This window comes from Pithys albifrons, chromosome 5 (genome assembly GCF_047495875.1).
Source record: "Pithys albifrons albifrons isolate INPA30051 chromosome 5, PitAlb_v1, whole genome shotgun sequence".
Taxonomy (NCBI): domain Eukaryota; kingdom Metazoa; phylum Chordata; class Aves; order Passeriformes; family Thamnophilidae; genus Pithys; species Pithys albifrons.
The window spans coordinates 921,922-949,336 of NC_092462.1; the positions used below are offsets into that span (position 1 = coordinate 921,922).

General features: G+C 53.5%; 1 protein-coding gene across 4 annotated transcripts; it reads left to right on the forward strand.

The window, feature by feature from the left end:
• Positions 1 to 786: 786 nt before the first annotated feature.
• Positions 787 to 27,216, forward strand: USO1 (USO1 vesicle transport factor). 4 transcript variants are annotated; one of them, XM_071555304.1, is made up of 25 exons: positions 787 to 953; positions 1,034 to 1,120; positions 1,200 to 1,264; positions 5,232 to 5,311; positions 8,535 to 8,635; positions 11,412 to 11,514; positions 11,660 to 11,715; positions 11,972 to 12,092; positions 13,371 to 13,549; positions 13,972 to 14,112; positions 14,888 to 14,976; positions 15,483 to 15,637; positions 16,276 to 16,481; positions 17,195 to 17,215; positions 18,831 to 18,941; positions 19,554 to 19,672; positions 19,874 to 20,055; positions 20,889 to 21,010; positions 21,726 to 21,864; positions 22,561 to 22,724; positions 23,015 to 23,104; positions 23,802 to 23,888; positions 25,161 to 25,259; positions 25,696 to 25,911; positions 26,300 to 27,216. In XM_071555304.1, the coding sequence occupies exons 1-25, from the start codon at positions 888 to 890 to the stop codon at positions 26,375 to 26,377; spliced, it is 2,877 nt and encodes a 958-aa protein (XP_071411405.1). In that variant the 5' UTR covers positions 787 to 887; the 3' UTR covers positions 26,378 to 27,216. The 4 variants fall into 4 exon arrangements, with proteins under 4 accessions (XP_071411405.1, XP_071411404.1, XP_071411407.1 ...); XM_071555303.1 differs by having other exon boundaries at positions 16,270 to 16,481; positions 26,300 to 27,215; XM_071555306.1 differs by lacking the exon at positions 17,195 to 17,215.
• Positions 27,217 to 27,415: the final 199 nt, after the last annotated feature.

The window sequence follows — 27,415 nt, forward strand, 5'->3', positions numbered from 1 at the left end:
TCTGCAAGACGGGCAGTTCCCGTGTCCCGGTGTGTGTCACCATGGAAGGCTGGCCTTTCGCGGTGTCCCTATGGAGGGCTGGCCCTGCTCGTGTCCCCGGTGTGTGTCCCTATGGAGGGCTGGCCCTGCCCGTGTCCCCGGTGTGTGTCCCTATGGAGGGCTGGCCCTGCCCGTGTCCCCGGTGTGTGTCCCTATGGAGGGCTGGCCCTGCCCCCTGTCCCCGGTGTGTGTCCCTATGGAGGGCTGGCCCTGCCCGTGTCCCCGGTGTGTGTCCCTATGGAGGGCTGGCCCTGCCCGTGTCCCCGCTATGTGTCACCACCGAGGGCTGGCCCTGCTCGTGTCCCCGGTGTGTGTCCCTATGGAGGGCTGGCCCTGCCCGTGTCCCCGGTGTGTGTCCCTATGGAGGGCTGGCCCTGCCCGTGTCCCCGGTGTGTGTCCCTATGGAGGGCTGGCCCTGCCCGTGTCCCCGCTCTGTGTCACCGCCGAGGGCTGGCCCTGCCCCCTGTCCCCGGTGTGTGTCCCTATGGAGGGCTGGCCCTGCCCGTGTCCCCGCTATGTGTCACCACCGAGGGCTGGCCCTGCCCGTGTCCCCGGTGTGTGTCCCTATGGAGGGCTGGCCCTGCCCGTGTCCCCGCTATGTGTCACCACCGAGGGCTGGCCCTGCCCGTGTCCCCGGTGTGTGTCCCTATGGAGGGCTGGCCCTGCCCGTGTCCCCGCTCTGTGTCACCACCGAGGGCTGGCTGTCCCCGCGGTCCCGCCCCGTGGCCGCCACGTGGCAGCGCAGGCGCGGCGGCGCTTCCTCGGCGGGGGCGGCGGAGCGGGAGCGGGATCGGGATCGGGATCGGACCGGGAGCCCTCGGAGCGGGGCCGGGCCGGGCTGAGCCGCCATGAACTTCTTGCGGGGCGTCATGGGCGGCCCGAGCGCCGGCCCGCAGCCCTCGGGGGCCGACACGGTGAGCGGGGCGGGCTGCGGGGCCGGGTGCGGGGCCTGGCGCGGCCCTGCCGGCTGAGCCCCGTGCTGTGCCCTGCCCAGATCCAGAAACTGTGTGACCGGGTGGCCTCGTCCACGCTGCTGGAGGACCGCAGGGACGCCGTCCGTGCGCTCAAGTCGTTGTCCAAGGTAAGGGCCGGGGGTCGGGATGCAAGAGCCCTGCCCGGCGCTCGGGGCACCCAGTGACGGCCCCGCCTCTCCCCCGCAGAAGTACCGGCTGGAGGTCGGGATCCAGGCCATGGAGCACCTGATCCACGTGCTGCAGACCGACCGGTGAGTGCTGCGCCCCTCGCCTGCCCCGGCAGGGCGGCCGGGGCTCCGTGACTCCTGTCACCGGGGCTTGTGGTGGTGACAAACATCAGCAGAGGTGAGAAGGACAGAATTCCTGGGGCTTGGATGAAGGACAGAAACACCAGCTGCAGAGGAAAGGTAGTACCAAAGTGCCTCTTGATTCTTCTCAGGGGCTCCTTTGCACTGCTGTGGGCAGCTGAGTCCAGAATGACAATGTTGATTAAATGCAGGGTTTGAAATAAGCCAGGTCAGCCTGTTATTGGGCAACAGGGGAAGCAGATGCAGTTAAGAGAAATGAATGCAGTCAGCAGGTGGGTGTTCTTGCTGGTGTGTATTAAAAATGAACTGGTAGCATCATCGTGCCCTGGGGGTCATGCAGGCACCGACACTGAGGGTCAGGAGAACAGGAGAGCAGGACTGCAGGGCTGCTGCCAACCCAGCTGACATGACTCTGAATGCTCTGTGTGGACCAGAACGTAATATTTATGCAGTCCAGTATTTGAAGTATGTTACCCATCTGTGCAGTTGATTGCACTGCTGTACTTGGCAGTGTCTCAGGCTGTAACGTGGAGCCTGTTGGCAGTGCTTGGATTTAAGCTTGCCACACTGCATGCTCCTGGTGCTTGGGCAGGCAGATGGATTGGGGCAGGCTTTCAGTCTGGCTTGAACCATTAAGGTGATGACTTGATATGAAACAGCCTTATGGGCTCTTGTGGAATACCTGGATGCGTGTGCACTGGAAGGAGTGGTGTGTCTTGGGATGTCAAGGCAAAGGACAATTAGGAAAGCAGCAGTTTTGTGTCTGGGAGGAGGCCTCCTGCTCCATTTATGGATATAGGACAGGAAACCCTTCAGTGCTCAGCCCAGGGCTGCTGGTTGAGGTTCTCCTTGCCCAGCCAGTTCTGCCAGCTGGGAAGGAGGTTGGGGCTGCTGTCTAGGTGAGTCCATGTATCCCTATTCCACTGCCTGAGCAGTTAAAATGGAATGTGTGACCTGGTGCAAAGAGGGAGAGGCAGGGTTAGAGGAGGAACTGTCACTGATCTGATGGGGAAGCCCTGCAAAAACCCCTGGGTTAGGGGCCCTGCTTCCATCCAGCTCTGCTCTTGAGGGCAGACTGGAACTTGGAGGAGGGAGGGGGGCTACACTCACCCCTCCCAGCTGAGGTGGCAGCCTGAACCCCTCAGGGCAGGGGCTTGAGGCTCCCCTGTGCTTTCTGGGCTCTGGCTGAGCCTTGGGAACTTGTGTATCCAGGGCCTGTCCACATGTCTTCTGTGCCTCAAGCTGCAGCTCAAAGAGCTGGTAAATACCTGCTTGGTTGGGGTTGCAGCTGAAGAAATGCTGTGTGCCACAACAAGCTGGGAGAAGATGGGTTTGCTGTGCCAGAGTGTCAGCTGGGCAGTGCTGTGTGCCAGGGCTTATCTGGGAGGGCATTGTAGTCCCTGTGTCGGATCAGAGCCGGTGCTGAGGGCTCTGTTTGCTGTCAGTGGTGGTACAGGTGAGGTGCTTGGGTCTCTTTCAGCTCAAGTCCAAGCCAGCTCATCTGAGTAAGTGGTTGGTCAGTGCCTCCCAGGCTCAGCTGTCTCTGTGCCCAGTGTGACAGGCTTGTTGAACTGGGGCAGGCTGGCTGGCAGAGGGCAGTGCTGTGGCTGCTGTTCCGGTGTGTGACCTTTGGACTGCTCCAGTGGCCACCTGAGGCACCCTAAAGCTTTCTGCAGCAGTAGAAAATGCTCCTTTCCACTAGTTGTTCACTTTCTTTGCAGCACAGCTGCTTAGGATCAGAAAAGAGGAGTCAGTGACTGACTCAGGTTCTCTTCTCACATGTCAGTGTATTCATATGAGTCACTGATGTGCTGGCTCTGCACACTGGCTGTGTTGCTGTGAAGTTTAAGTTGACAAAGCTTTATTTTGATTAGATAAGTGAAGGTGCTTCTTGTGTCCTGTTCTCATTTCTGTCCTTGGATCTTGGGCTGTTGCTGCACATTAGTTCCAGCCTTGATCCTGGAACAGCAGTATCCCATTTCCTAAATGGAAGCTGCACTCTACTTGTTAAACAGTTCTAGAGTGCCTGAAGCTCTCTCTTGTGCTTGAGTCTGTAAAACTTGTTCTTTAGCAAACTGACTTCTTGGACTTGTTTTCCAGCCCTGTGTATCAGCCATGCTGGGACTTGAGTCAGCTTTTACATGTTCCAGACTCTTACACACACCAGAGTTCCTGTGCTATGGATTTATTTTTATCATACAAATTAGAAGATGGTAAAGGGCTTCTACTGACTTGCTGTCTTGATGTTGCTACATCCCACCAGGGATTATTGTGGAAAGAATTTGGCATTGGCTGCAGAACAGGCCAGTACCAGTTAAGTGTTGGTGTGGGAGAAGGCACCGGAGCGAGGAGCCAACTGGATCTTTCACTACTTTGTTTCTCTGTATATTAGAGGGTGTTTGAACTTCAGGGTGACATTTGAAAGGGTTTGGAGCCTGATGTAAGGACCCAAGAGCATTCCTTGTCCTAAGGCACAACCATAGCTCTGTATGTGCAGGACAGCCCACAGGTGGGTGCCTTCCCTTGCCTCATTTCTGGCCTGGGTTTCAGCCTCAGTCTGCACAGAGTGGTGCCTGAGATGTGGTGTGTGCTGAGCAGCAGATGGTGGCAGGGCAGTGAACAGCAGAGGTGGGACGCTGTGTCCTCATTTTGTGATGTGTTCTCTTTCAGCAGGGAAAACAAGACCTGCTTTGAACCACATGTGCATGACATTTGCTTATTCTTTTGTAGCTGCTGTGATTTGTCTTAACAAGGGAAAGGAAAAGCAGGGCCACAGCTTGGTGGGTGTTTTTAGGTTTCCAGGAAACTGTTCTTGAGATGTGAAATTGTTTCACTTCTACGAAAAGGAACACATTGACTTCATAGTAGTGTATTCAAGAAGAAAAATGACAAGGAAAAGAGAAGTAGGCTGGAGATGTGGTCATACCTGCTAGATGAGACCATTTCCATGGGTTAAAGGGGGAGGTGGTTGTTCAGGCCCCTGCTCTGAACCGGCATAGCAGCCTCTTGCAATGCAAATTGGGCTGTGGTGTGGAGGCCTCACTTGGTGAGCCCTGGAGGTCAGTGAAAGCACCTAAAGCTGCACAGAGAGCTCTTTGGACACTGTGCTTTCCAGGTGCTTGGCCAAGTCATGCAAGCCCTGTGGGGTGTCTTTGTGCACCTCCTCTGTGCTCTTGGGTTTGATTTTCCTTTAGTTTTTGCCCAGCTGTGCTTTGCTCTCTGGTTGAAGAGCAGCACAGAAGTGGCTCCACTGCTCTGGTCCCGTGGCTGTGCCTGGTTGTAGTGCAGGGTTTGCAGGTGGCTCAGCTGTGGTGGTGCAGAACAGACAGGCCTGCCCTGGAGCAGGGCTGGCTGTGAGCAGGTGGAGTGATGCCTTGGGCTTAGCGAGGCTGCCCTGCAGCCCCCCAGGGCTGTGGGGAGTGCCAACCCCCTGGTAACTGGGTGTAGCTGCAGTCGGTGCCATGGGGCCAACCCGTCTGGGAGGACCCCCAGCTGTCCCTGCATCCCCCTGGAGCTCCAAGGGCTGTGTCTGATGGTGTGGCAGGGAGGGTCTGTCCTGGGGTGGGGCTGGAGCTTGTCTGCAGCTTCCTTGGGTCATTTCCTGGGAAGTGGTCTGGGGCCTTCCCAGGGCTTTCACCTGAGGAACAGGTTGGAGGCAGTGACTCAGGAAAGGGGACACACCTACAGTGAGGCTTCCTGTGGTCATCTGGTGTCTCCAGACGTGCTGAAGCTCCCCTGAGGGAGTGGAGCAGGGACAAGGGGGTTGGCTCCATTCAGGGGCTGGAGCCAGTGGTTACCTGGTATTGCACTAAGGCTGTGCTGCTCAAAGGGAGCTGCCTGGGCAGAAAAGCAATGTGGGAAGAGGAGTTGGAAATAAGTCATTAAAGAAAAGTGGTCCTTTTATTTGCAGTTCAGATTCTGAAATAATTGGCTATGCCTTGGACACTCTCTACAATGTGATATCGAATGACCTCGAAGAGGAGGAGCAAGGTAAGCACTTGTATTAACTGTGGGGCTCCTGTCCTTGGGGCTTGGTTTAAATCACCAGCTGTAATACTGTGATTTACTAATGCTGAGACCTGCTTGGTTACTGTGGAACTGTCAGGACAATGCTGAAAGTCTTGTTGGCTGTAGCTTGCATTAAAATAACACTGATCTCTTGCTTTTTAGTTTTAAAAACTATGTTCTGTGAGCAGCAGTCAGATTGGAGCAGGGTAATTGTTTTTTCTAATGTTGTAAGTTGAGAATCAAGTAATGGTTTGCTGTTGGGAAAGGGTAATTCTGGCTGTTCCTGGCAAATGGGAACTGCAGGCTGATGATTTAGAAGATCTCAGGTACCTGTGCTAAGGTGCTGCTGCCTGTAAGTATGAAGATGTTTTTCAGCCCTGCTGTGGCACTTTACAGGGTGGTTCTGCCAGTGCTGCCCAAGGAGTCCAAGCAGACACTGTCCAGCTGGGCTGTGAGAATCCCTGCCACTTTCTTGCTGGGTCATCAAAGCTGGTCTCAGAGGCCTCTGAATGTTACTCTGACCCATTGCCAGGTGGTTGTTTGGCTTCCTGGCCTTTCTGTGCCTGTTCATCCAGTTCTCTGATCCTCCTGGAGTATGTTTTGAGCAAGGCCAGAGTGTCACAGTGCTGTGAGTCCATGTTGGTGGCAGTGGCCTTGGTTATGGGCTGGGCAGGGGTGTCCCTGGCCATGTCTTACACAGAGCAAAGGACTGTCACACTGGGGTTCTGTGTGAGGGATCACCAGTGTTGTGAGAGGAAGGGGTGTTTTGGTTCAGCCCTTCCATGAGAGCTTCCCAAAGGAGTCAGGGTTGCTTAGGAGGCTGGGATGGCTCTGTGGAAAACTGAGCTGATGCTGTCATGGGTTGTGCTGTGTGGAAAGCTGTTCAACTTGTAAACCTGTCTTTCCTTTCTTTTTATTTTGTCTGCACTGCCAGATGACTCTGAAGGTAAAAGAACCTCTCCTTTATGAATATGGCACTTTCCCTTAGCCCTGGCTGCTACTCACACAGTAACACTTGCTGCCACTTAAAAGGGACACTGTAAGAGCCTGACCTGGAGCTCAGGGGCAGCACTTGGCCCTCTCTGTGCTTATTCCTTGGAGCTCAAGTGTGCTTCCAATTGGATTTCTCCTGAGACCTGCATGCTGGATGCCAGCAGGTCTGCAGAGGCTGCATGTTGAGGTCTGGCTGGGGCTGTCCCACAGGTGCAGCTGCAGGACTGGGGGGATGTCAGTGGGCTGAGGTCTGGGTGTTTGCAGGAGGCCCTGGGGCTGGACACAACTGCATGAGCTGCACACCAGCATCCTAACAGTGTCTGTTTTAAGCAATGCATGTTCCAGTAGTGTCCACTTTAGTCCAAGTCACCACTAATTCTTTTCACATTCTCCTTTTTAAACTGATTTTATCAAAATGCACTTCACCTGTTTATTTTAAGACTAAACTCTAGTTTGCTGTGCTGCTTGGTAGTGAATTGCTAAGAGCTGATCTAATAGATGGAAATCTTTCTTTTACTTGAGAGAACCTGGGAATGTGTAGATTCAGAGAGCAATTCTGGCTAGAAGGCTGCTGTGTATCCATGTAAGGTGCAGCTTCCATTTGCCTGGTTTTGTCCAGCTCCCCCTTTTCTGCAGTCCTAGTAGAATAAATACTTAGAGGAAAGAGCAAGGGTTGAGAGACCAAAAAGGTGATGTGGCCCTTTCCCAGAAGAATCCTGAAGTAGATAAATAGGGGCTCCAGCAAAGCTGCAGGAGGCTGTGCAAGCTGTGTGTGCTGCTCAGGTTTTGCCTTGGCACCTGCAGCCTGTGCAAGGACAACAGCTGGGATGCAGAGCTGAAACACTTGCTGGGCTTGGGGGAAGGACAAGATGTTCAGTCACAGCTCATGGAAAAGACAAAGTGAGATATTTGGACTTAATTTTACAAGGCAGATGTTTAGGGTTTGGGGCCCTTGGCTTGCAGCAAATACAGTGTGTGCAGTCCAGGTATGGCTGATTCCCAGCTGAGTTGCCTCTACTCTGCAGTAGCAAGTGCAGAAGCTCGGCTTGTGTGGAGTCTTTATTTTCATTTCTGTAAAGCAGGAGTGACCCAGACTTGCTGAGACCCTCGGAGAGCTCACTGTGGGACTTCCATTGTGCTGGGTGCTCCATGCCCAGGCTAGTTATTCTTGCACACAGCCTGTCTTCTACCATTTTTTGTAGCATTTTACTCTTTTTGCAGCTACAAACTTGGCGAGTGTTGCTGCCTCTCTGTGCCTCTTGTGGGGTCTGGGAGGCTGAAGGGGAGCTGTGTGCCAGGGGCAGTGACCAGCCCTCTGCCTGCAAGGCCAGACAAAGCACTTGTGCTGCACTGGAGATCCTTAACAAGTAGATGCTGCTGATCCCCTGCAGTGAATCACCATGGCCAGCAGCTTGAATCAGGGTCACTGAATGGAAATCATGTTGCTGACACCAGATTTCTGTGCCAGTCTTTTGGTTTCTGTTTGCCATACCCCAGCAAGGTGCAGAGCCTGGCCATGCTGTGTGGGCTTTGACCCTTTTTACAGCTGCTCAGCTGGTAACAGTTGGTGAGTGTGTCCTTGGTGAGGCTGTAAATCTGCCCTTCAGTTGGGAGGGAAATCCTAAGACTTCTGGATTGAGTCAGAAATTCCCTGGCTTTACTGTTCATTTTCTGTTCATTCCTATTATTGAAAAGGCCCTTTCCCTTGGATTTAGGATTGCTGTGGCTGAGTCTTTCAGCTGACATTGCCTAACTCTGCCAGGCAGCAGGGCCTCCATGCCACTGCTTTGTGGGGCAGTTATGTAAATTGTCCCTCAGCCTGGGAAAGCAGCAGCAGTGCAGAGATGTGTGTTTTTGTCACTTGGTGGGATCCTTCTGCCTCTGTTTTCTGTTCCTGCAGAGTGGTGTGAGGTGTGCTGTGCCTTTGTCAGTGCCTGGTCCTCGTGGGGAGCTGCTCTCCTGGATCAGCTGGGCTGCATGGGGATGGGCATGTGCTGCTCTGAGAGCCAAAATTATAGCTGGAATAGTAATGCAGGGAGTTTGTTCTGTGCACACCCTGGTTTGGGGTTAGTTCTGAAAATAATTCCATTAACTTTATAGCAGTGACTCAAAATCTTTTGGTCACCCCTGGCCTTATTTTAGTAAGAATAAAAGTCACAGCTGCTCAAGTTGTTCCAGTGGTGTTGTAATATGCTGTTTTTTATTCTTCCAGAAGAAAACTCAGCCAAGCAAGTGGATGATTTGGGCAGTCAGTTCACAGAGATTTTCATTAAACAGCAGGACAATGTCACTCTGCTGTTGACTCTGGTGGAGGTGAGTAAGGTGGCACAGCTGGATGGAGAGGGCCATGGCTTTGCCCTGCCAGAGAGGGCTGTGCCAGATGTGAGGGCTGTGGGACTTGTGCAGGGAGAATTTTTGGGTAATCATTAAATAATCATGAGGCAGTAATGTCTGAGGTGCAGTTCAAGAGGAAAGTGTGACTGCTCTCCTGCAGCAGGGTATGTTTAACTCCCTTTCCAATGGGTTTATCCTCAAGGACTGCCTCTTCACTTGCAGCTGTTAAAACTTGTGTTCCTAAACTCTAAGTGTGATTGTGCTTGAAGAGACCAACACAAATACTTGCTTTTAATTGGCAGTCCAGCTGCAATGTGATATTGTCCTTTTCCCACGTGGGTCCCATGTTAGGCTGTCAGTGCTGAGCCCCTGTCAGCGTGTCCTGAGGGCTGGGAGCCCCTGGCAGTGTGTGTGAGCTCAGTGCCAGGGCTGGGAGCCCCTGGTAGTGTGTGTGAGCTCAGTCCCAGGGCTGGGAGCTCCTGGCAGTGTGTGTGAGCTCAGTGCTGAGGGCTGGGAGTCCCTGGCAGTGTGTGTGAGCTCAGTCCCAGGGCTGGGAGCCCCTGGCAGTGTGTGTGAGCTCAGTGCCAGGGCTGGGAGTCCCTGGCAGTGTGTGTGAGCTCAGTCCCAGGGCTGGGAGCCCCTGGCAGTGTGTGTGAGCTCAGTCCCAGGGCTGGGAGCCCCTGGCAGTGTGTGTGAGCTCAGTCCCAGGAATGGGAGCCCCTGGCAGTGTGTGTGAGCTCAGTGCTGAGGGCTGGGAGCCCCTGGCAGTGTGTGTGAGCTCAGTCCCAGGGCTGGGAGCCCCTGGCAGTGTGTGTGAGCTCAGTCCCAGGAATGGGAGCCCCTGGCAGTGTGTGTGAGCTCAGTGCTGAGGGCTGGGAGTCCCTGGCAGTGTGTGTGAGCTCAGTCCCAGGGCTGGGAGCCCCTGGCAGTGTGTGTGAGCTCAGTGCCAGGGCTGGGAGCTCCTGGCAGTGTGTGTGAGCTCAGTCCCAGGGCTGGGAGCCCCTGGCAGTGTGTGTGAGCTCAGTCCCAGGGCTGGGAGGCCCTGGCAGTGTGTGTGAGCTCAGTGCTGAGGGCTGGGAGCTCCTGGCAGTGTGTGTGAGCTCAGTGCCAGGCCTGGGAGCCCCTGGCAGTGTGTGTGAGCTCAGTGCCAGGGCTGGGAGCCCCTGGCTGTGTGTGTGAGCTCAGTCCCAGGGCTGGGAGCCCCTGGCAGTGTGTGTGAGCTCAGTGCTGAGGGCTGGGAGCCCCTGGCAGTGTGTGTGAGCTCAGTCCCAGGGCTGGGAGCCCCTGGCAGTGTGTGTGAGCTCAGTCCCAGGGCTGGGAGCCCCTGGCAGTGTGTGTGAGCTCAGTGCCAGGCCTGGGAGCCCCTGGCAGTGTGTGTGAGCTCAGTGCTGAGGGCTGGGAGCCCCTGGCAGTGTGTGTGAGCTCAGTGCCAGGCCTGGGAGCCCCTGGCAGTGTGTGTGAGCTCAGTGCTGAGGGCTGGGAGCTCCTGGCAGTGTGTGTGAGCTCAGTCCCAGGGCTGGGAGCCCCTGGCAGTGTGTGTGAGCTCAGTGCTGAGGGCTGGGAGCTCCTGGCAGTGTGTGTGAGCTCAGTCCCAGGGCTGGGAGCCCCTGGCAGTGTGTGTGAGCTCAGTGCTGCGGGCTGGGAGCTCCTGGCAGTGTGTGTGAGCTCAGTCCCAGGGCTGGGAGCCCCTGGCAGTGTGTGTGAGCTCAGTGCTGAGGGCTGGGAGTCCCTGGCAGTGTGTGTGAGCTCAGTGCTGAGGGCTGGGAGTCCCTGGCAGTGTGTGTGAGCTCAGTGCTGAGGGCTGGGAGTCCCTGGCAGTGTGTGTGAGCTCAGTGCTGAGGGCTGGGAGTCCCTGGCAGTGTGTGTGAGCTCAGTGCTGCGGGCTGGGAGCCCCTGGCAGTGTGTGTGAGCTCAGTGCCAGGGCTGGGAGCCCCTGGCAGTGTGTGTGAGCTCAGTGCCAGGGCTGGGAGCCCCTGGCAGTGTGTGTGAGCTCAGTGCTGAGGGCTGGGAGTCCCTGGCAGTGTGTGTGAGCTCAGTGCCAGGGCTGGGAGCCCCTGGCAGTGTGTGTGAGCTCAGTCCCAGGGCTGGGAGCCCCTGGCAGTGTGTGTGAGCTCAGTGCTGAGGGCTGGGAGCCCCTGGCACTGTGTGTGAGCTCAGTCCCAGGGCTGGGAGCCCCTGGCAGTGTGTGTGAGCTCAGTGCTGAGGGCTGGGAGTCCCTGGCAGTGTGTGTGAGCTCAGTCCCAGGGCTGGGAGCCTCTGGCAGTGTGTCCTGAGGGCTGGGAGCCCCTGGCAGTGTGTGTGAGCTCAGTCCCAGGGCTGGGAGCCCCTGGCAGTGTGTGTGAGCTCAGTGCTGAGGGCTGGGAGCCCCTGGCAGTGTGTGTGAGCTCAGTGCTGAGGGCTGGGAGCCCCTGGCAGTGTGTGTGAGCTCAGTGCCAGGGCTGGGAGCCCCTGGCAGTGTGTGTGAGCTCAGTTCCAGGGCTGGGAGCCCCTGGCAGTGTGTGTGAGCTCAGTGCTGAGGGCTGGGAGCCCCTGGCACTGTGTGTGAGCTCAGTCCCAGGGCTGGGAGCCCCTGGCAGTGTGTGTGAGCTCAGTTCCAGGGCTGGGAGCCCCTGGCAGTGTGTGTGAGCTCAGTGCTGAGGGCTGGGAGCCCCTGGCAGTGTGTGTGAGCTCAGTGCTGAGGGCTGGGAGCCCCTGGCAGTGTGTGTGAGCTCAGTGCCAGGGCTGTGTCCCTGAAGCTCTGCTGTCCCTCCTGCAGGAGTTTGATTTCCACGTCCGCTGGCCTGCAGTGAAGCTGCTCACCTCCCTGCTGAAGCAGCAGGGGCCTCAAGTGCAGCAGATCATTCTGGTCAGCCCCATGGGTGAGTGCTTGAGGTCCCTGCTATCAAGTGGGGCTGGAGCCTCAGCAGGCATTGCAGAGGAGCCTTGAGTGAGGGGTCTGGGAGACCTTCAGCCAAAAAAGCTGCACCCTTTAATGCTATTTTAAATAAAATGTGTTTGTTGCAGGTGTTTCCAGACTGATGGATTTACTGGCAGACTCCAGGGAGGTTATAAGGAATGATGTAAGTACAGAAGGAACTTACCCCTCAGTTCTCTGGGGCCTCTTGGCATCCTCTGTGTGAGGCACACGGGACCCCTGCCTGGTGCCCGTGGTGGGGTTTGTGGATGTGCTGAGGTGCAGGGCATGGAGCCCAGTCCTGTGCTCCTGGCTGAGGATTGTGCTGTTCATTCAGCATCCTTCTGAGAGTTGTGACTGGGGAACAGCAATGCAGTTGTGCAAAACCCGAGTTTAACTTCTTCTCTCCCCCTCCTGTCCAGGGAGTCCTGTTGTTACAGCAACTGACCAAAAGCAATGCAGCCATACAGAAAATTGTTGCCTTTGAAAATGCCTTTGAGAGACTTCTGGACATCATAACAGAGGAAGGAAACAGTGATGGAGGTACAGTAAAGTCTGACCCCTGATGTTGGCACCAGCTAAAGGTGATGTTTGCAGGCCTTGCCACAGCAGGATCAAAACTTAGAGGGGGTGTAACAAACCAAGCCAAACCAGATGAGCAAGCAGCAGAGCCTTCTGGTTAACCCTGAGTTAACCTCTCCGAGCCCGTGGGCAGGAGGTGCTGTGTTGGTGCCTGCCTCAGGCCTGGCAGTGTGTGCTGGAGTGGCAGTGTCAGGTGGGGGTGTGTGCTGCATTTGTCACTTACAGAGCTCAGTGTCTGCATTCCCCTCGAGGTCCCTGCGTGCTCTGAGTGCCTGGAAGCAACAGCTCGCTGAGCTCCTTCAGCTGCTCTCATAACTTCACTCCTCTGCTCAGCTCCTGGCCAAGGGATTTACCTGTTGGGAGGGGAAAAAGGGTGAAAAAGTATGAGCAAAAATAGTGCAGCACTAGGGGCTCTTTTTTTACAAGCAGCACAGGCTGAGTTTGCCATCAGTTGTAGTGTACTACACAGTTGATTTCAGTAACATGACAGGCTGCTGTTCATGACCTTTTTCTGGGCTGCAGGAGCAGCTAATGCTTCTCTCCCAGCTCAGTTACTCCAGGTATGTTGGCATGGAAATATTAAGCAAGCCTTTGGTCTAAAGCTGCTATTTTTAGGCAGTTAATAATTTCAGGAGACTTGGCATGTAAATTCCCAGGTGCTCAGACTTCTCTGCTCCCCCCCTCTGACATATCTGTTCCTCTGAGAGGAGGGACTTTATCTGAGGGTAACCCAAAAACTAAAATTAGCTTTGCAGTGAGTTGAAGATGTAGCCAGTGGCTGAAGAGAAGGAATGTGTAACCCAGGAAGGAACTGCTGTCCTGGAATCACAATTCAGTTCAGAGGGAACCTCATTTGAGTGCATGTGATGGAGACAGTGTAGTCTGACAGAAGTAGGTGAACTTCTGACACAAAGTGATGGTGAGGTTTTGTTTGAGGCTTTTCTCATTCCTACCCACTTGACTAATGAGCTGTTTATGCTTTGGAACTTTGCTCTGTGCTGGTGGAAGCACAGCTCTGATTTCCTTGGAAACATGCTGGTTCAACATCTAGGTGTTTGATTCAGGGTCCTTTGATTATTCTCTTCATTTCTGAGGCTCACAGTTCTCGGTCCAAACCTGATGGGTTAAATATGAAGAGCTCAGAATGTGTGTGCTCTGTTCCACCTGCAGGAGGAACTAGTTTGTTTCCATCTTTTGACTTGTACTTTGATTTTTTTTCTTTTTTTTAACTCTCATCAGGAATAGTAGTGGAGGACTGTCTCCTGCTCTTACAAAACTTGCTGAAGAATAACAACTCCAATCAGAACTTCTTCAAGGAGGGTTCCTACATCCAGAGGATGAAGCCTTGGTTTGAGGTGGGAGATGACAACTGCGGGTGGTCTGCCCAGAAAGTCACCAACCTTCACCTGATGCTGCAGGTACAGCCCTCCCTGAACTCCTGAGTGCCAGCACTGTGCCAGCTCCCTGGTGGTGAGCAGTGCCATGGCACAGCTGTGCCATCCACGTGCCCCCTTCAGCCCAGAGTCAGCTGGCAGAGCTGGTGGGCTGTGCTGCTTCCAGCACGAGCGCTGGGCAAGGAGAGCCTGGAGTGGCTGGTGCATCACACCCCTCATGCAGCCTGGGCATCAGAACATCACCAGGGTGTTCTGTGTGAGGAATGCCCCTGTGTGAAACCCAGAATGAAGCAGCCCTGGGGAGCAGTGAGATGAACAGCCTGCCTTCCTCTGATCTCCATGCTGAGGGGCAACTCTCTGTCATGGTTTAACCTCCCCTGAGCTTGTCATTGTGTTTCAGAACGTCTTGGGCTCTCTTCACATGGGAATGTTTCCCTGTTTTGCAGCTGGTGCGGGTGCTGGTGTCCCCCACCAACCCTCCTGGTGCCACCAGCAGCTGCCAGAAGGCCATGTTCCACTGTGGGCTCTTACAGCAGCTCTGCACCATCCTCATGGCCACGGGGGTCCCTGCTGACATCCTGACAGAGGTAAGAGGGGCAGGGGCTGCTGGGCTGGGGCTCCCAAGGGGGCCAACAGCACTCTGCAGGGACAGCCAGTGGCTGCAGAGACAAGCTGGGTATTGGCTAAGCAAGTGTTTCAGATGCCAGAGATGGCTCCCTGTGTGGGCAGCATCAGTGGGGGGTCACACTGCTCTGCAGCCACAAAGGACTGGGATTTGCTTACTTTTTCTGTTGGATTTCAGCATATCCCAGAGCAGCTGAATTGATTTTTCCTCATTTTGGGGGTGGAGGTTTTATTGTTTTCTTTTGTGTGAGTCTTCAAGTATTCTTAATTGGCAGGCTTCCAGTGATGGGGAATTTTAGGTTCTAGAAGGCCCTGTCAGCTGTGTAGGATGAGATATTTTCCCCTTGATAAAAGGATGTGCTTGGATTGAATGTGGGCTGGTTACTCTATTGCAGTTCTTTGTTTCTTGAAAGGTTTCACTTTTTCACTTCAAGGAAGTGTCCAGTTGAACTGGCTGGCTTAGCAAAACTGAGCTGGGACAGCACATTAAGTTGGAGCTGACTGGGTGTGGCAGAGCCACCTGAGCCTTTTTGCCCCTCAGCCTCAGCTCAGTGTTTCACAGCTGGAAAATGCTTTGATTTCACGTGCAGTGGTTTTCTGAGAGCCTGTGCTGAGACTTGGTGTGTGCCTGTACATACAGAGCTGTCAGGGCCAGGCTGAATAACCAAGTGGTGTATGGGGTGCATTATGGCTCCCATGGGAAGATGTCTCTAACTTTTCTCAATGCCCTTTCCCCAGACCATTAATACTGTATCAGAGGTGATCCGAGGATGCCAGACCAACCAGGACTACTTTGCCTCTGTAAATGCACCTTCTAATCCACCAAGGTAGAGCAAGAAGTGTTTAACTCTGTTAGTAGCGTGTTGGTGTGGGCCAGGACAGTCTAATCCAAAGGGTTGTTGCAATTAAGAGTTGGAATTACAATCTGAGGCAACACTTTGAAGTTCAGGTGGGGTGTGTTGGACACAGCAGGAAGGTGTCAGGTGTTTGCACAGAAATGAGGGCTAGAACTGCTGTGCTGTGTCACTGAAAAGTGAATGAGCAACAGCTGAGACATTCCCAGATTGGGACAAACTGCCCCTGCCAGCCAGAGGACAGTCTAGAAGAGTCCTTGGAGACAAGGAAGATGGTTAACAATCTGCTGGTCTGTGTTCTAAGTAGCTGAAAAACTTCTGAGTAGCCCCTTGGACTTCACTGCCATTGTTTGAAGTGGTAATTGATGCAGTGGTAGGCCAAGATGCCTTCCTTCCCTGGAGAACAGGCCCCAGATGGTTGTGTAGCTGTGGCTGTGCTGGTTCCCAGCTGTGTGCTGATGACTGTCCCTGTGCCCCAGGCCTGCCATCGTGGTGCTGCTCATGTCCATGGTGAACGAGAGGCAGCCCTTCGTGCTGCGCTGTGCCGTGCTCTACTGCTTCCAGTGCTTCCTCTACAAGAACCACAAGGGCCAGGGCGAGATCGTGTCCACGCTGCTGCCATCCACCATCGACGGTAGGGCGGGCAGGGCAGGTGGGGCAGGGCAGGGCAGGGCAGGGCAGGCTGTGGGCAGGGCAGGGCAGGCTGTGGGCAGGGCAGGGCAGGCTGTGGGCAGGGCAGGCTGTGGGCAGGGCAGGGCAGGCTGTGGGCAGGGCAGGGCAGGCAGGGCAGGGCAGGCTGTGGGCAGGGCAGGGCAGGCTGTGGGCAGGGCAGGCTGTGGGCAGGGCAGGGCAGGGCAGGCTGTGGGCAGGGCAGGGCAGGCTGTGGGCAGGGCAGGCAGGGCAGGGCAGGCTGTGGGCAGGGCAGGCTGTGGGCAGGGCAGGCGGGGCAGGGCAGGGCAGGCAGGGCAGGGCAGGGCAGGCTGTGGGCAGGGCAGGGCAGGCAGGGCAGGGCAGGGCAGGCTGTGGGCAGGGCAGGCTGTGGGCAGGGCAGGCTGTGGGCAGGGCCCTGAGCTGGCACTGATGCTGCACCAGCTGTGCTGGGTGCATTCCTGCCTGCTGGCCAGGCTCTGCTCCAGGCAGGGCAGTCTGGCCTGGGGTTGCTGTAAAGCATCCCTAGTGTGATGCCTTTCCCCCTGTGTGTTAACTGTGTGCTGCCTCAGTCCTGGGCTGTTTCTGTGGCTCATTGTAACCCTTTGCTCCTGGTAGCCACAGGAAACTCGGTCTCGGCGGGCCAGCTGCTCTGCGGGGGCCTCTTCTCCACGGATTCCCTGTCCAACTGGTGTGCTGCCGTGGCCCTGGCCCATGCCCTGCAGGAGAATGCCACCCTGAAGGAGCAGCTGCTGCGGGTGCAGCTGGCCACCAGCATCGGGAACCTGCCGGTGTCGCTGCTGCAGCAGTGCACCAACATCCTGTCCCAGGTAGGGCTGTGCCCGGGGCTGCTCCCCACGGCCTCCTCTGCACAGGGCTGTGCAGCTTTGCCTGAAGCACTCTGTGCTCCAGGGGCAGACAGCAGCAGCCAGGCCTGCTTTGCCATCAGCTGCTGCCTGCTCTCAGATGCCCTGAAGCATCCAGGCCCTAAGCTTGGCTTAAAAGATAAGGCCAGTTGGCAGGATCCCCTGTCATGAGGGTTTTTTGCTCAAGAAGTTTGGTGTTGAGCCTGGACCTGCTAACTGGAAACATCAAGAAAACTGCAGGTTCTCATGTGTTGATTGTTGGCTTTGAAAAGCTAAAAGCTTTTTTTGAACTTGTTCAGCATGTTAATGCCTGGCACATAAAGTTCCCCCCTAGCCTGTGCCTCCTGGTGACATTCCCCTCTGCCTCAGCCACCTGGGGGAAAAGCACATGTAATAGTAAGGACTTCATTATTCTGGGGGTAATTAGACTTGGCTGCAAGTGAGAGTGATGGCTGGAATTTTGAATCCCTTCCTGTGACTTCTGTCAGCTGCCTTAGCTGAAAACAGCCCCTGCTCACTTTTATCCTTCTCCTGGCATTTTTGTGTATGGTAAATTTGAGTGAGTAGAGCTGCTTTTGGCTCTGCAGTCCCAAGTAATGGAAGGGCCTCAAGGCTGGGGGTGTTTCTGACCTGTGCTGCACTTGAAGGCTCTCCAGTAATGTGTGTGTAACTTGCAGGGTGATAAGATCGACAGACGGGTATGTATTTTTTGGCCCAGCTTGGGCATTTCCTTGCCAAAATCAGGCCTTTCCCTCTTGCCTGGGGTTTGCTGGGGAGGTTTTCTTTAACAGCTTTTTTATGTGTTTCCACTCACAGCTTTGTGTTGCAGTGGGTTTGGGTTTTCCCTGGCATAACCAACTCCTTGTGTCTCCAGGGGATTCTCTGGGGTGCTCCACACAACTGTGGGATTGGGATACAGGTCTGGGGCAGCACGGGTGCTTTCCTTGCAGTGGGGGGACTCAGGGACCACCTGCTCGTGTGTCAGGACAACTCAACTGCTGGAAAGAGTGTTTTCTGAGTGGCCTGAGGCAAACAGCTGGCCACCATCTCCAGTGGGAACACACTGCTGGTGTCCTGGCTGCTGGAAGGAAAACTGTTTAACTGCCTCTCAGACACTCGCTGTGTTCTACTTACCAGCAGGTGCTTTAACCTTGGCTCTGCTGGGCCTCAAAGGACCCCTGAGGGATGCTCTGACTTCCAGGCTGCTGACTGAAGCACAAAATGTGTTGCTGCTGTGGAGCTGGTTCCCTGGCCCTGTTGGTCACAGCTGTGGTGTTACCTGGCCTGAAACAGCAGCCATGGAGAGCTGCACCCCTCAGAGCAGGTGCTGCCATGGTGTGTGCAGAAAACAGCTGTTGTTTGGACTGTCCAGGTCCTTGGGCAGAACACATCCATTTGCCCTGAGAACAGGAAGCAGTGCATGAGGATAAATGTGGTCTGCAGCTGCTTCCAGCCTAAAACAAGGGCTGGAAGTGCTGGGTTGCACGAGCACAAGTGATTCCATGGTCTGAGTTAAGGGACACTGGTACCAGTGTTCTGAAGCAGCTTGAGGTGTGCCCACGTGCTGCAGGGCAGCACTGCCTGTTCCAGGGGTTCTCCCAGTATGGACTGGTTGATGGTGCTGGGGCAGTCAGAGCCAGTATCCGTAAATGGGAGTGAGGGAGCACTTTGCTTCCATCTGGAGATCAGCTGTTGGAAGAGGTGGGTGCCTGTGTTAGCACAGCTGGGCCCAAAACCTGCAGCAGAGACAGAATTGACACAATCAGTTTGGAGACTAAACCTAATTTTCTCAAGTGAACAGGAATAAAATACTGCAGTTAGCATTGCTGTCTGACCTGAAAGCCACTCAGTACTATCTTTCCCTGGAACATACTGGGAACACCTGGCAGTGTTTAGTCAGCAGAGCAAGTGCTGGTGATGCATCTCTTCCAGGGAATCCTTACAGACTAATGTACACCTTCCCTTGTTCCTTCTTGACAGGGGTTGTGTGTGTGTTCCTTCATGTCACCCTTGTATTAATGACAAATGCAGAACTAATGTGCCATGGGTTTATATTGGTGCTAACTTGCCTTGAGTCATGTTTCACATCTGTGTTGCTTGCTGGTGTGCTCTGGAAACAGTTCAGTGTGAATGGTTTCATCTTTGCTTGATCCAAGCACTGAAGCTGTTTGCAGTACTGCTAAAGAGTGGGTGTTCTCAAAGACACGAGTTGTGTTTGAAATGCTGAGGTGAGTTGTGAGCCAGCACAGCTTGGTGTTGGTGCTCTGGCCATGCCCTGTGCAAAGGTGATGATGGGGGTTTTGTTCTCTGCAGGGCAGCAAAGTGCAGACCAGGGTTGGACTCCTGATGTTGCTGTGCACTTGGCTGAGCAACTGCTCCATTGCTGTCACCCACTTCCTGCACAACCCAGCCAATGTGCCTTTTGTATCCTTGACTGCTGGTGGGCACAGCCCCCTGCCTGGGCACTGCTTGGGTTATTCATGTTCAGGTCAGAGGTTGGTCTGGGTCAGGTTCTGCATGACATGGAGGGAAATGCACTGGGCCAACAGACAGAGCCAGCCTTGTGCTGCCATGCCCTGTCTGGGGCAGGCACATTCCAGCCACTCAGCTGGCCAGCCCAGTGGGGGTACTGCAGCAGGCCTGGTGGTGTTTCAGTGTGAATTCAGCTCACACTCAAGAGGCACAGGAGTGCTTCATGCTTCTGTTAAACAAGAAATTCTGTGCCTGCTTTTCAGGAAAAAAATCACTCAAGTCCAACGCTAAACTGTCACCTTATCTACACTGCAAGTGTGTTCTGAAACCACTCAATCTCTTGGGTTAAACAGTTACTGAAAAGAGAAACTTCAGGGAAACCACTGATTACCCAAACCCTTCAAAGCAGGAGTGAACTTTGCAAGGGTTTTATCAGCTCTGTTGTCTAATGCCTCATCAAGCTTGACCTCACATGTGGAAATAAGTGGGAATGTGTGCAGGGAGAAACACTCTGCACGTGGTGTGATGCTGAAACATCTCTAGTACCCTTAACAAGAGCTGTAGCTCACAGGGCAGATAGCTGAGAACCTGGGAGAGGAGGAGCAGCTCGTCCAAGGCCTGTGTGCACTTCTGCTTGGCATCTCCATCTACTACAATGACAATTCCCTGGAGAATTACAGGAAGTAAGTATGGGGTAGGAATGAGGACTGCAGGGAGGGGTTCTGGGCATGGCAGGTGGTGGTTTGAGAGGATTGTACTGGGACAGGGCAGCGGGGGTAAGATGAGACAGGCAGGGGTTGCAGCTGCAAAGCCTGTCTGGAGGGAAGGATGGGTTTGTTTCTTCTCAGTTGATGCACTGTGATTGATTTGTCTCTGGCTTTTAGAGAGAAGCTGAAGCAGCTGATTGAGAAGAGGATTGGCAGGGAGAACTTCATTGAGAAGCTTGGCTTCATCAGCAAACATGAACTTTACTCCAGAGCTGCCCAGAAGCCACAGCCCAGTTTCTCCAGCCCAGACCACATGATGTTTGACCATGAGTTCACCAAGCTGGTGAAGGAACTGGAAGGTGAGATGCTGTGCTGGTTCCTGTGGTGTTTGTGATGAGCTGGTGCCTACCCAGTGTGCTGAGTGTAACCACCCTCAAAGTAGTGTGATGGCACCAAAAGGCTGCAGTAATAGCTGGGAGCCATCCTGTACCTGAGCTTGCAGTTCAAGTGCTGGTAAAAATGCTTGAACTGGATTACCTGATGTTGTTAGGTGATGTCCTGGGAGTTACCACACTGGCCAAGAGGTGTTTACCTGTGCTCATGTGGAAACTCAGGGGCTGAGCACATATGATGAGCATCAAGGCTTGATTTGTGGGAGTACCAACCCAGCTGTTGGCTGTTCCTGACTATTTCATTGAGAAAACACATGGACACTGAATTTCCTGCCTCACTGGGATATGATGGACACTTCTGTAGTGGTTTCCCTCACTGAATAGACAGGTTGTCCTTGTGCTGAAGGTGTAACTGATGTCCTGTTTATTGGTATTTACAGTTCAGACTAGAGCAGGAGAAAGCCTTAAAAGCAGCAGCTGTAAATGTGGCTTGCCCAGGCAGTTAATCTGCCTGTTGGCCTTGCAGTTCCAAGTCTTGCTCTTACTGTAGCACCACTTGGGCTGCAGTAGGGCTTTGCTGAGGGGGAGGACTCAAAGCCCCATTTACTGCTCTGACACAGTAAAGCAGTCAGTGTGCAAACCCTGCAATGAAATACTTGCCTCTTCCTGTTGAACCTCTGCTTGCTCAATGTGCAGGTTGAGTTTGTCAAGCCATGAACTCAAACTGTGAGTTTGTGGGACTGTTCTGAGGACCCAAAAAAGTGAGCTGGGCTCTAAGTGACCAGGACTGTTTTTGACAGGTGTCATAAGTAAAGCTATTTACAAGTCCAGTGAGGAAGATAAAAAGGAGGAGGAGGTCAAGAAGACACTGGAACAGCATGACAACATTGTGACTCACTACAAAAAAGTCATTAGGGAGCAGGTAAGAGGGAGTTACCCTGCACAGGTGCCTTTACAAGCTCTTGGTTTTGCCTTTCAGAGGCACTGCAGTGCAGTGTGATACCCCCTGTTCTGAAACAAGTACCAAGGAATGCAGGGGTGCAGAAACACTTACAAACACACCTGTGTGTAGGTTTAACTCAAATGGCAGTGTTGGCAATATTGTGTAAGTTGACTTTCTCTTTTTCTTGGGGTACCTCTGCTCTTTCTGTGTTGCAGTGTTTGCTCTCAGATGAGTCACTGGAGAACTTGCAGCCCCTCAGAGATGCAGTTCTTAGTCCTGTGCTCTCTCCTTTGGAAAGCTGGCAGATGAAATGGGGCTGAAGGAAGAAATGGTTTGGTGTGGTGTGTGTGTTGGGCCCACTGTGGGGGCACCTCCAAAACCTTTTTCCCAGTGGTTCAGTTGTGTGGTTGCTGCAGCTTAGATTGAGAAGCAGAGCAGCAAAGGAAATAAACTGAAAGCAGGTGTTGAGTTTGGGACCAGGCTCTGGGGTTCATGAGGGACTGAGGGCACTTGTGAACCAGCAGGAGGCTTTACTGGACACGTCATGTCTGCAGTTACCACAACTTCTTTGCAGCTCCTGGAAGGGACTAAACAAGTGCAGGTCATGTTAAGGCTTTTCTGTCTTTATTCACCTTCCTGGCAGCATTGTTTGTACAACTGCTTTTGGCTCCAAGTGCTGTTTTCCCTTTCACAGGACCAGGAGCTTGAAGAACTGAAGCAGCGGGTCAGCACTTTGACATCCCAGAATGAGCAGCTCCAGGCGACTGTCACGCAGCAGGTGTCCCAGATCCAGCAGCACAAGGACCAGTACAACCTGCTCAAAGTGCAGCTAGGTGGGCTTCAGCAAGGGTAACAAACCAGTAGCCAAAATCTGCCTTGTGCCAGGATGTGCTGTGGCTGCTGGCAGTGCAGCAGGGCTGCAGCAGCTCTGTGGGCTTGGGGAGCTGTGCCCACCAGGAGCTGCTGTGGCTCCAGTTAATCCAGCCCAGCCACTGCCTGTCCAGGTGCAGAACAGGACCATGAGGGCCACATTCAGAGTGTGCTGGAGTGGGATCTGGAATGAGAGCATGAGGCAGGGAAGGTGGCACCAGGGCAGGAGTGTGAGGGGAGGCCTGGGGCTGCCCCTGCAGAAATTGCTACCTGTGTTTGCACCAGGGCAGGATGGTCCAGCTGGTTCCATGGTCAAAATGCCTGATAAGTTGGCTATGACATTATTTAAAAAAACTTATCAATTATTTGTGATTAAAAACATGTAAGGAATCAGTTATCTTCCCTCTACAGAATTTGTCATGGCCTTACTCTGGATGGGGTGAATGCCTGAAGCAGCATCAATACCCGAAGGAATGGCACATGAGAGCTCTTTATTATGTGCCTTGATTGTACCTGGAGAATTCTTGAGTACTGTGCTTGGCTCCCTGAGCCAGAATGGCTTGTGTTGCCCTGTGAGGCAGAAGGACAGCAGGTGGTGTGTTGGAAGCCAACCTGAGATGGTGTTGGTTTGACCTTTGCTGTAACCCCCTTTTGCTCAGGAAAGGACACGCAGCATCACAATTCCCACAGCGACACCTTCCAGATGAATGGCATCCAGACAGAAGAAGTGAGCAAGCTGAGAGAGGAGCTGGAAGAGTGGAAAAACAAGCATGAACTGCTGCAAGGGCAGCTGAGGGAAAAGGATTCTGTGATAGAAAAGCTGGTAAGTGCTGTCTCAGCAGAACTCAGTCCAGCTGGCAGTCCCTGGCTCGGAGCATCTTGCCTGGAGCTGGGCACGTGCCCCTGTGGTGGCAGCCAAGCCATCCTGACTAATTCCATGCTGGAAACAGGGAATGTGGTGGGCATGGCTTGAGAGAGCCTTTGCTGCTTCACACTGCTGGCATGAGGAGTTTGTGGACCCTTGGAATCAGTGGCTTTAGTGTATTTCTTTTTGACAACATGACTGTGTTTTGGTTTGTAGTTCTCAGGCTGATTTTTGTGTTGCTCTTACAGAATTCTCCCCAGCTGGAAATGGGAACCACAGAGCAGTCTTCACAGACCAGCAAATCTGGTGGCCTGGAGCACAGTAGTGAGCTCCAGAAGGTGAGCTGGTGGCGTTTCAGCCAAGCTGGGCTGAGCAGGGGTGGCTTGGGATGGGGAGGGAGCTTTGTCCTGCTTGAGGGAGGAGCACTGATTCCTGAATGTGTTGCTGCTTTTCATCAGCCACCTTCGTCTTGATGGTCCTGATCTTGGAGCATCAAGATTATGCATCCAAAGAAAGAGTCAGTTGTTTTCACTTAGATTTGAGCCAGCAGAAGACACTTGACCTGACTTGTCAGGCTTGCAGAGCATGTTTGTTCCACGTATTAGATGTCCAGCACAGCCCAAGTATTGAAATAACTGCAGATCCAGTAATGTAAGGGAGCAACTTCTCAAAAGCATAGCTGGCAGAGTGTCTGTGGGCACAGAACTGATCCCTGGGTTAGTCAGTCCCAGGGGTTTCTGCACTCAGGACAGAGGATGCTCAGGGGAGTGTCAGTGGTGTGAAACACCCTGGTAGTTTAGATTGAAGCTCAGACAACTGCCTTGGGTGGGCATTCCAGAGCAAAGGGTTTGTAGGAGCAGGGTAAGAAATGGGGTGTGTTGCTGTCTAGTTTGGTCTCCTGGAGAAATGGTTGCTGTGCTCCCATTGAGAGGGAGGCAGCTTCCCTCTCACACTGCCTGGTGGGAAGCAGTTAGTCTGGTAGCCCTGGATTTGATTTACCAAATTAACCTGAATTTTTGTCTCTGTTTCCCAAAGGAATTAGAAATGCTCAGGAGCCAGATACAGCTACAGTCTGCAGAAATCTCCAAGCTTCAGATGGAGAATCAAAAGCTGCAAGTAATGGTACCAGTGAAGAAGTTGCTTCTGTTATTTCTGGGGACTAAATCTTCAAGACCTGCCTTGCTGCTCCCAGTGTCTGCAGCTGCTGGCCTAAGCCAAGCTGGTTTAAGAATACACATCAGCAAGTGGTTCTAGCAGTGCTGTAAATCAAGTGATGAGTTACCCAGACAAGCCCCTCTGTGCAGGCACTGCTCCTGGGTGGTTTTAAACAGACAAATACCAACTGTTGGGTGGTGAGAGCTTGCACTGCAGAGGCAGCAGCCTTGTGAGACAGCTGTGATTTCATGTACACAGAGGGGATGGTTCCTCCTGAAAGCAGTGGAGGATGCTGAGGGAAAGCTGGGAAAGCAGAGTGTCAGCTGGAGGGGCCTCTGTCTGTGCAGCCCCCAGAGGCTGCAGAGCCTCTCTGGGCTGGGGACTGAGCTGAGCAGCCAGGAAGGCCCTGTGGAATGGCTCAGTCAAGGTGACTGTCCCCCAAACCAGCAAACAGCTTTAGGAAATGAACACTGAGCTGCAGACCTTGAACAAGTAGTGTGGAAGTGTTAGAGACACTGCACAGCAGAGCTAACAGGTGACAAACACAGGCCTCACACAGCTGACAAACAAGTGCTCAGTGTTCAGGTGGTCAGAGGAAGGCTTTGAACACTGCTCCAGTCACAAGTGTCAGCTGCTCTGAGGGGAGATGCCATTGCACATGTGTTGGCTGTGTGTGCTCATGAGGCAGAGGTGTGTCTGGCTGTCCCATGTGCCACCTCACTGCCATCCTGTGCCTGCCTCGCTTGGAGCTTTGGCTCCAGGGTGGCACAGCTGCAGAGGCAGCTCTGTGGAATTTGTGCTGTGTGGCAGCTGTAGGTGACAGAGCTGCCACGTCAGGGGAGTTATAACTGGGAGGGGCTGGCTGAGGTGTCACTAGGGCTGTTCTCAGTACTCACATACCAAGATTTGGGTGTTTAATGAAAGCATCCTTGGCCCTTCAGAAGCATCAGTGGGTTGGCTGTTACAGGGTGTGCCTTGGAGAAACCCTGACAGTCTGTTCCTAGCCTGGCTTCTGTGAAACAGAGCTTTGCACCCTGTGTTATTGTGTGTGCCCACGTGCATGAGTTCAGAGACCCCAGAAACCAGCTGTGTTTGCTCATGCCTTGCAGCATGGGCTGTATGCAATGACCACACCTTGGCTCTGCTGAACAAAGACAAGAGGCTTTAAAAAACGATTGTGTAATGTCTTACCCTCTGTGTTGCTCTGTGAGGCACTGATAGTGAATTCCTTGTCCCCAGAACACAACTGCAGATCCTGTGCTGGCAGACAGTGGTGCAAGGGCAGCAGCCAGCTCTGAATTGGAGGCACGACTGGAGCAGGAAATGAAAGAACTGAAGGTTGGTAGTGGGTGAACACCAAAACCAGCCCTGCACAATCAGCCTTCAGTTAGGAGGCCTTCTACAGGGGCAAAGGCTTTAGGTGCAAGTGGTTTGTCTCCTCAGCATGCTTGGTGTTCAGGCCATACAGGGGAAGCTGGATGGCTCCTCCATTTTTCACTTGGGAAATGTGGCTCTTGTCTGCCTTGCAAGAGTTGGTGAGGACAGTCTGGGAAACAGCTGTACTCTGCCATGGGCAGTGCAGTCTGACTGGGAGGGAACCACTGGGACCCTTGGCCCTGCTTTACTCCAAGCTGGTAATAGCTGGGGTAAGGATGTGTAACTGTGTGGGAGCACTCAGTGGGTTGGAGCTGTTGAAGGTGTGGAATGTGCCTTTAGGAAACAGCTGTTCCTGTGTTTGTGTTGTAACTTGGTGTGGGATTCTCCCTGTTGCCAGAGCCAAGTGAAGGCCCTTTCTGAGGAGAAGGAGTCTCTGAGGCAGCACCTGGACTCCTCCAGCAGCACAGTTGCTATCCTGCAGGAGGAGAAGAGCAAGCTGCAGCGAGAGGTGGCAGAGTCCAAGAAGGAGCAGGATGATCTCCTGGTGCTGTTGGCTGACCAGGATCAGAAGATCTCGGCGCTGAAGATCAAACTGAAGGATCTGGGCTTCCCGGTGAGCGACGGGATGGATCCAGTGAGCTCCTGGCTCTGAGCAGTCTGGGCAGGCTGGGGACAGCCAGACTTCATCCAGACACTTCTGCTGAGGCCTTCCTGTGAACAGAGGGTTGTTAGATGTGCCAGAGTTGCTTTCCTGCCTTGTTCTGGCAGACATCAATAAAAGATGACCCCTGCCCTTGTCCCCAGTGCTCAGCCATCCTGAGCAGAGAAGTAAAATCTGTGATGTCGTGACAGTTGCATGTATTACACACTAATGGATCTGGCATGGTAATGTGGGGTTAGCCATAAGCTGGCCTGCACTCCCTCAGCATTTGTCTTGCCTTCCACTAGCTGGATCAAGCAAGAGGTGTTCCTGCTCATAACAAACCTTCTCTTCATTTCAGGTTGAGGATGAAGATGATATTGAATCTGGAGATCAAGGGGATGAAGATGAGGATGGGGATGAAGAGGAGCAAGACTAGAATGCTTTTGTGTGTTACTATGATAATGAGATTGCATTGTTATTGGGCAAAAATCTATTCCTGGTATCCAAAGCAAAGCAGCTGCTGCTGAGAACAGGTGGGACATGGCAGCGTGGGCCTCGCTACAAGTTCCTGAAGTGTTGGAAACCCTTCGTACTAGGTAAAGCAAACCAATCACAGTTTCAGTTCTACATGAGTATCCCAAGTTGTACTTGTTTAGAAGTTGCTTTAGACACTGTTTAAAGCAGGGAGATGACAGTGCTGATGCCTCAGTTCACTGTCATTGGCAGTCCTGTGCATTTGTCTATAATTAAATACAAAAGTATTTGGTTTAACACCTGTCACATGCAGTCATTGCCCCTGCCTTGGGCATGGAGCTCCAGGGTGGTTTGTGGCTTCCTCTGAAGAGCAGTGGGGGCAGAAGGGTTGGGGTGGCCTCTGCCAGCCTGGGGGCTGGGCCTGGGGGTGCCAGTGCACCTGCACACAGGTGTGTGCCTTGCCACCTGAGCTGGCTGCATTCAGAGCCTGCTGGGGAACCACCGTGCTCTGCTGGTACCAGGGAGGAGTTCCCATTCCAAGCTGTGCCAGAAGGGCAGCCTTTTGGAGGAGGATCTCTGGAAAACCGAGACCAGCACACTCTGGGACAAGAACTAACGTGCTACTCCGTCAGCATCGAAAGTGAAAATCTTGTTGACTACTTCCTTGAGGACATGAAAACTACTCTGATTTATATAACTTATTGGGTCTTAATGAGTGAATAAAAGAGAAAATTTTAAAAGAGCTGAAAATGGTATATGTGTCAAATTCTTCTTTTGGTAATAAAAATAGGAATGCCCACTTGCAGCTCATTTAATTCTCTTGTCCTGTTTTAATACATGTTTTAACACACATAAGAGAGTCTAAAACCCAGCGTAGCACATGAATGTGAGGAAATAGCACACACTGAAGCTCTCTCCACAGGAGCATAGGGAGGTGCTAGTTCAGGTGTTGATTTTTGGAACATTGTGGATTTCAGTAACTGCTCAACTGCTTTGGAGC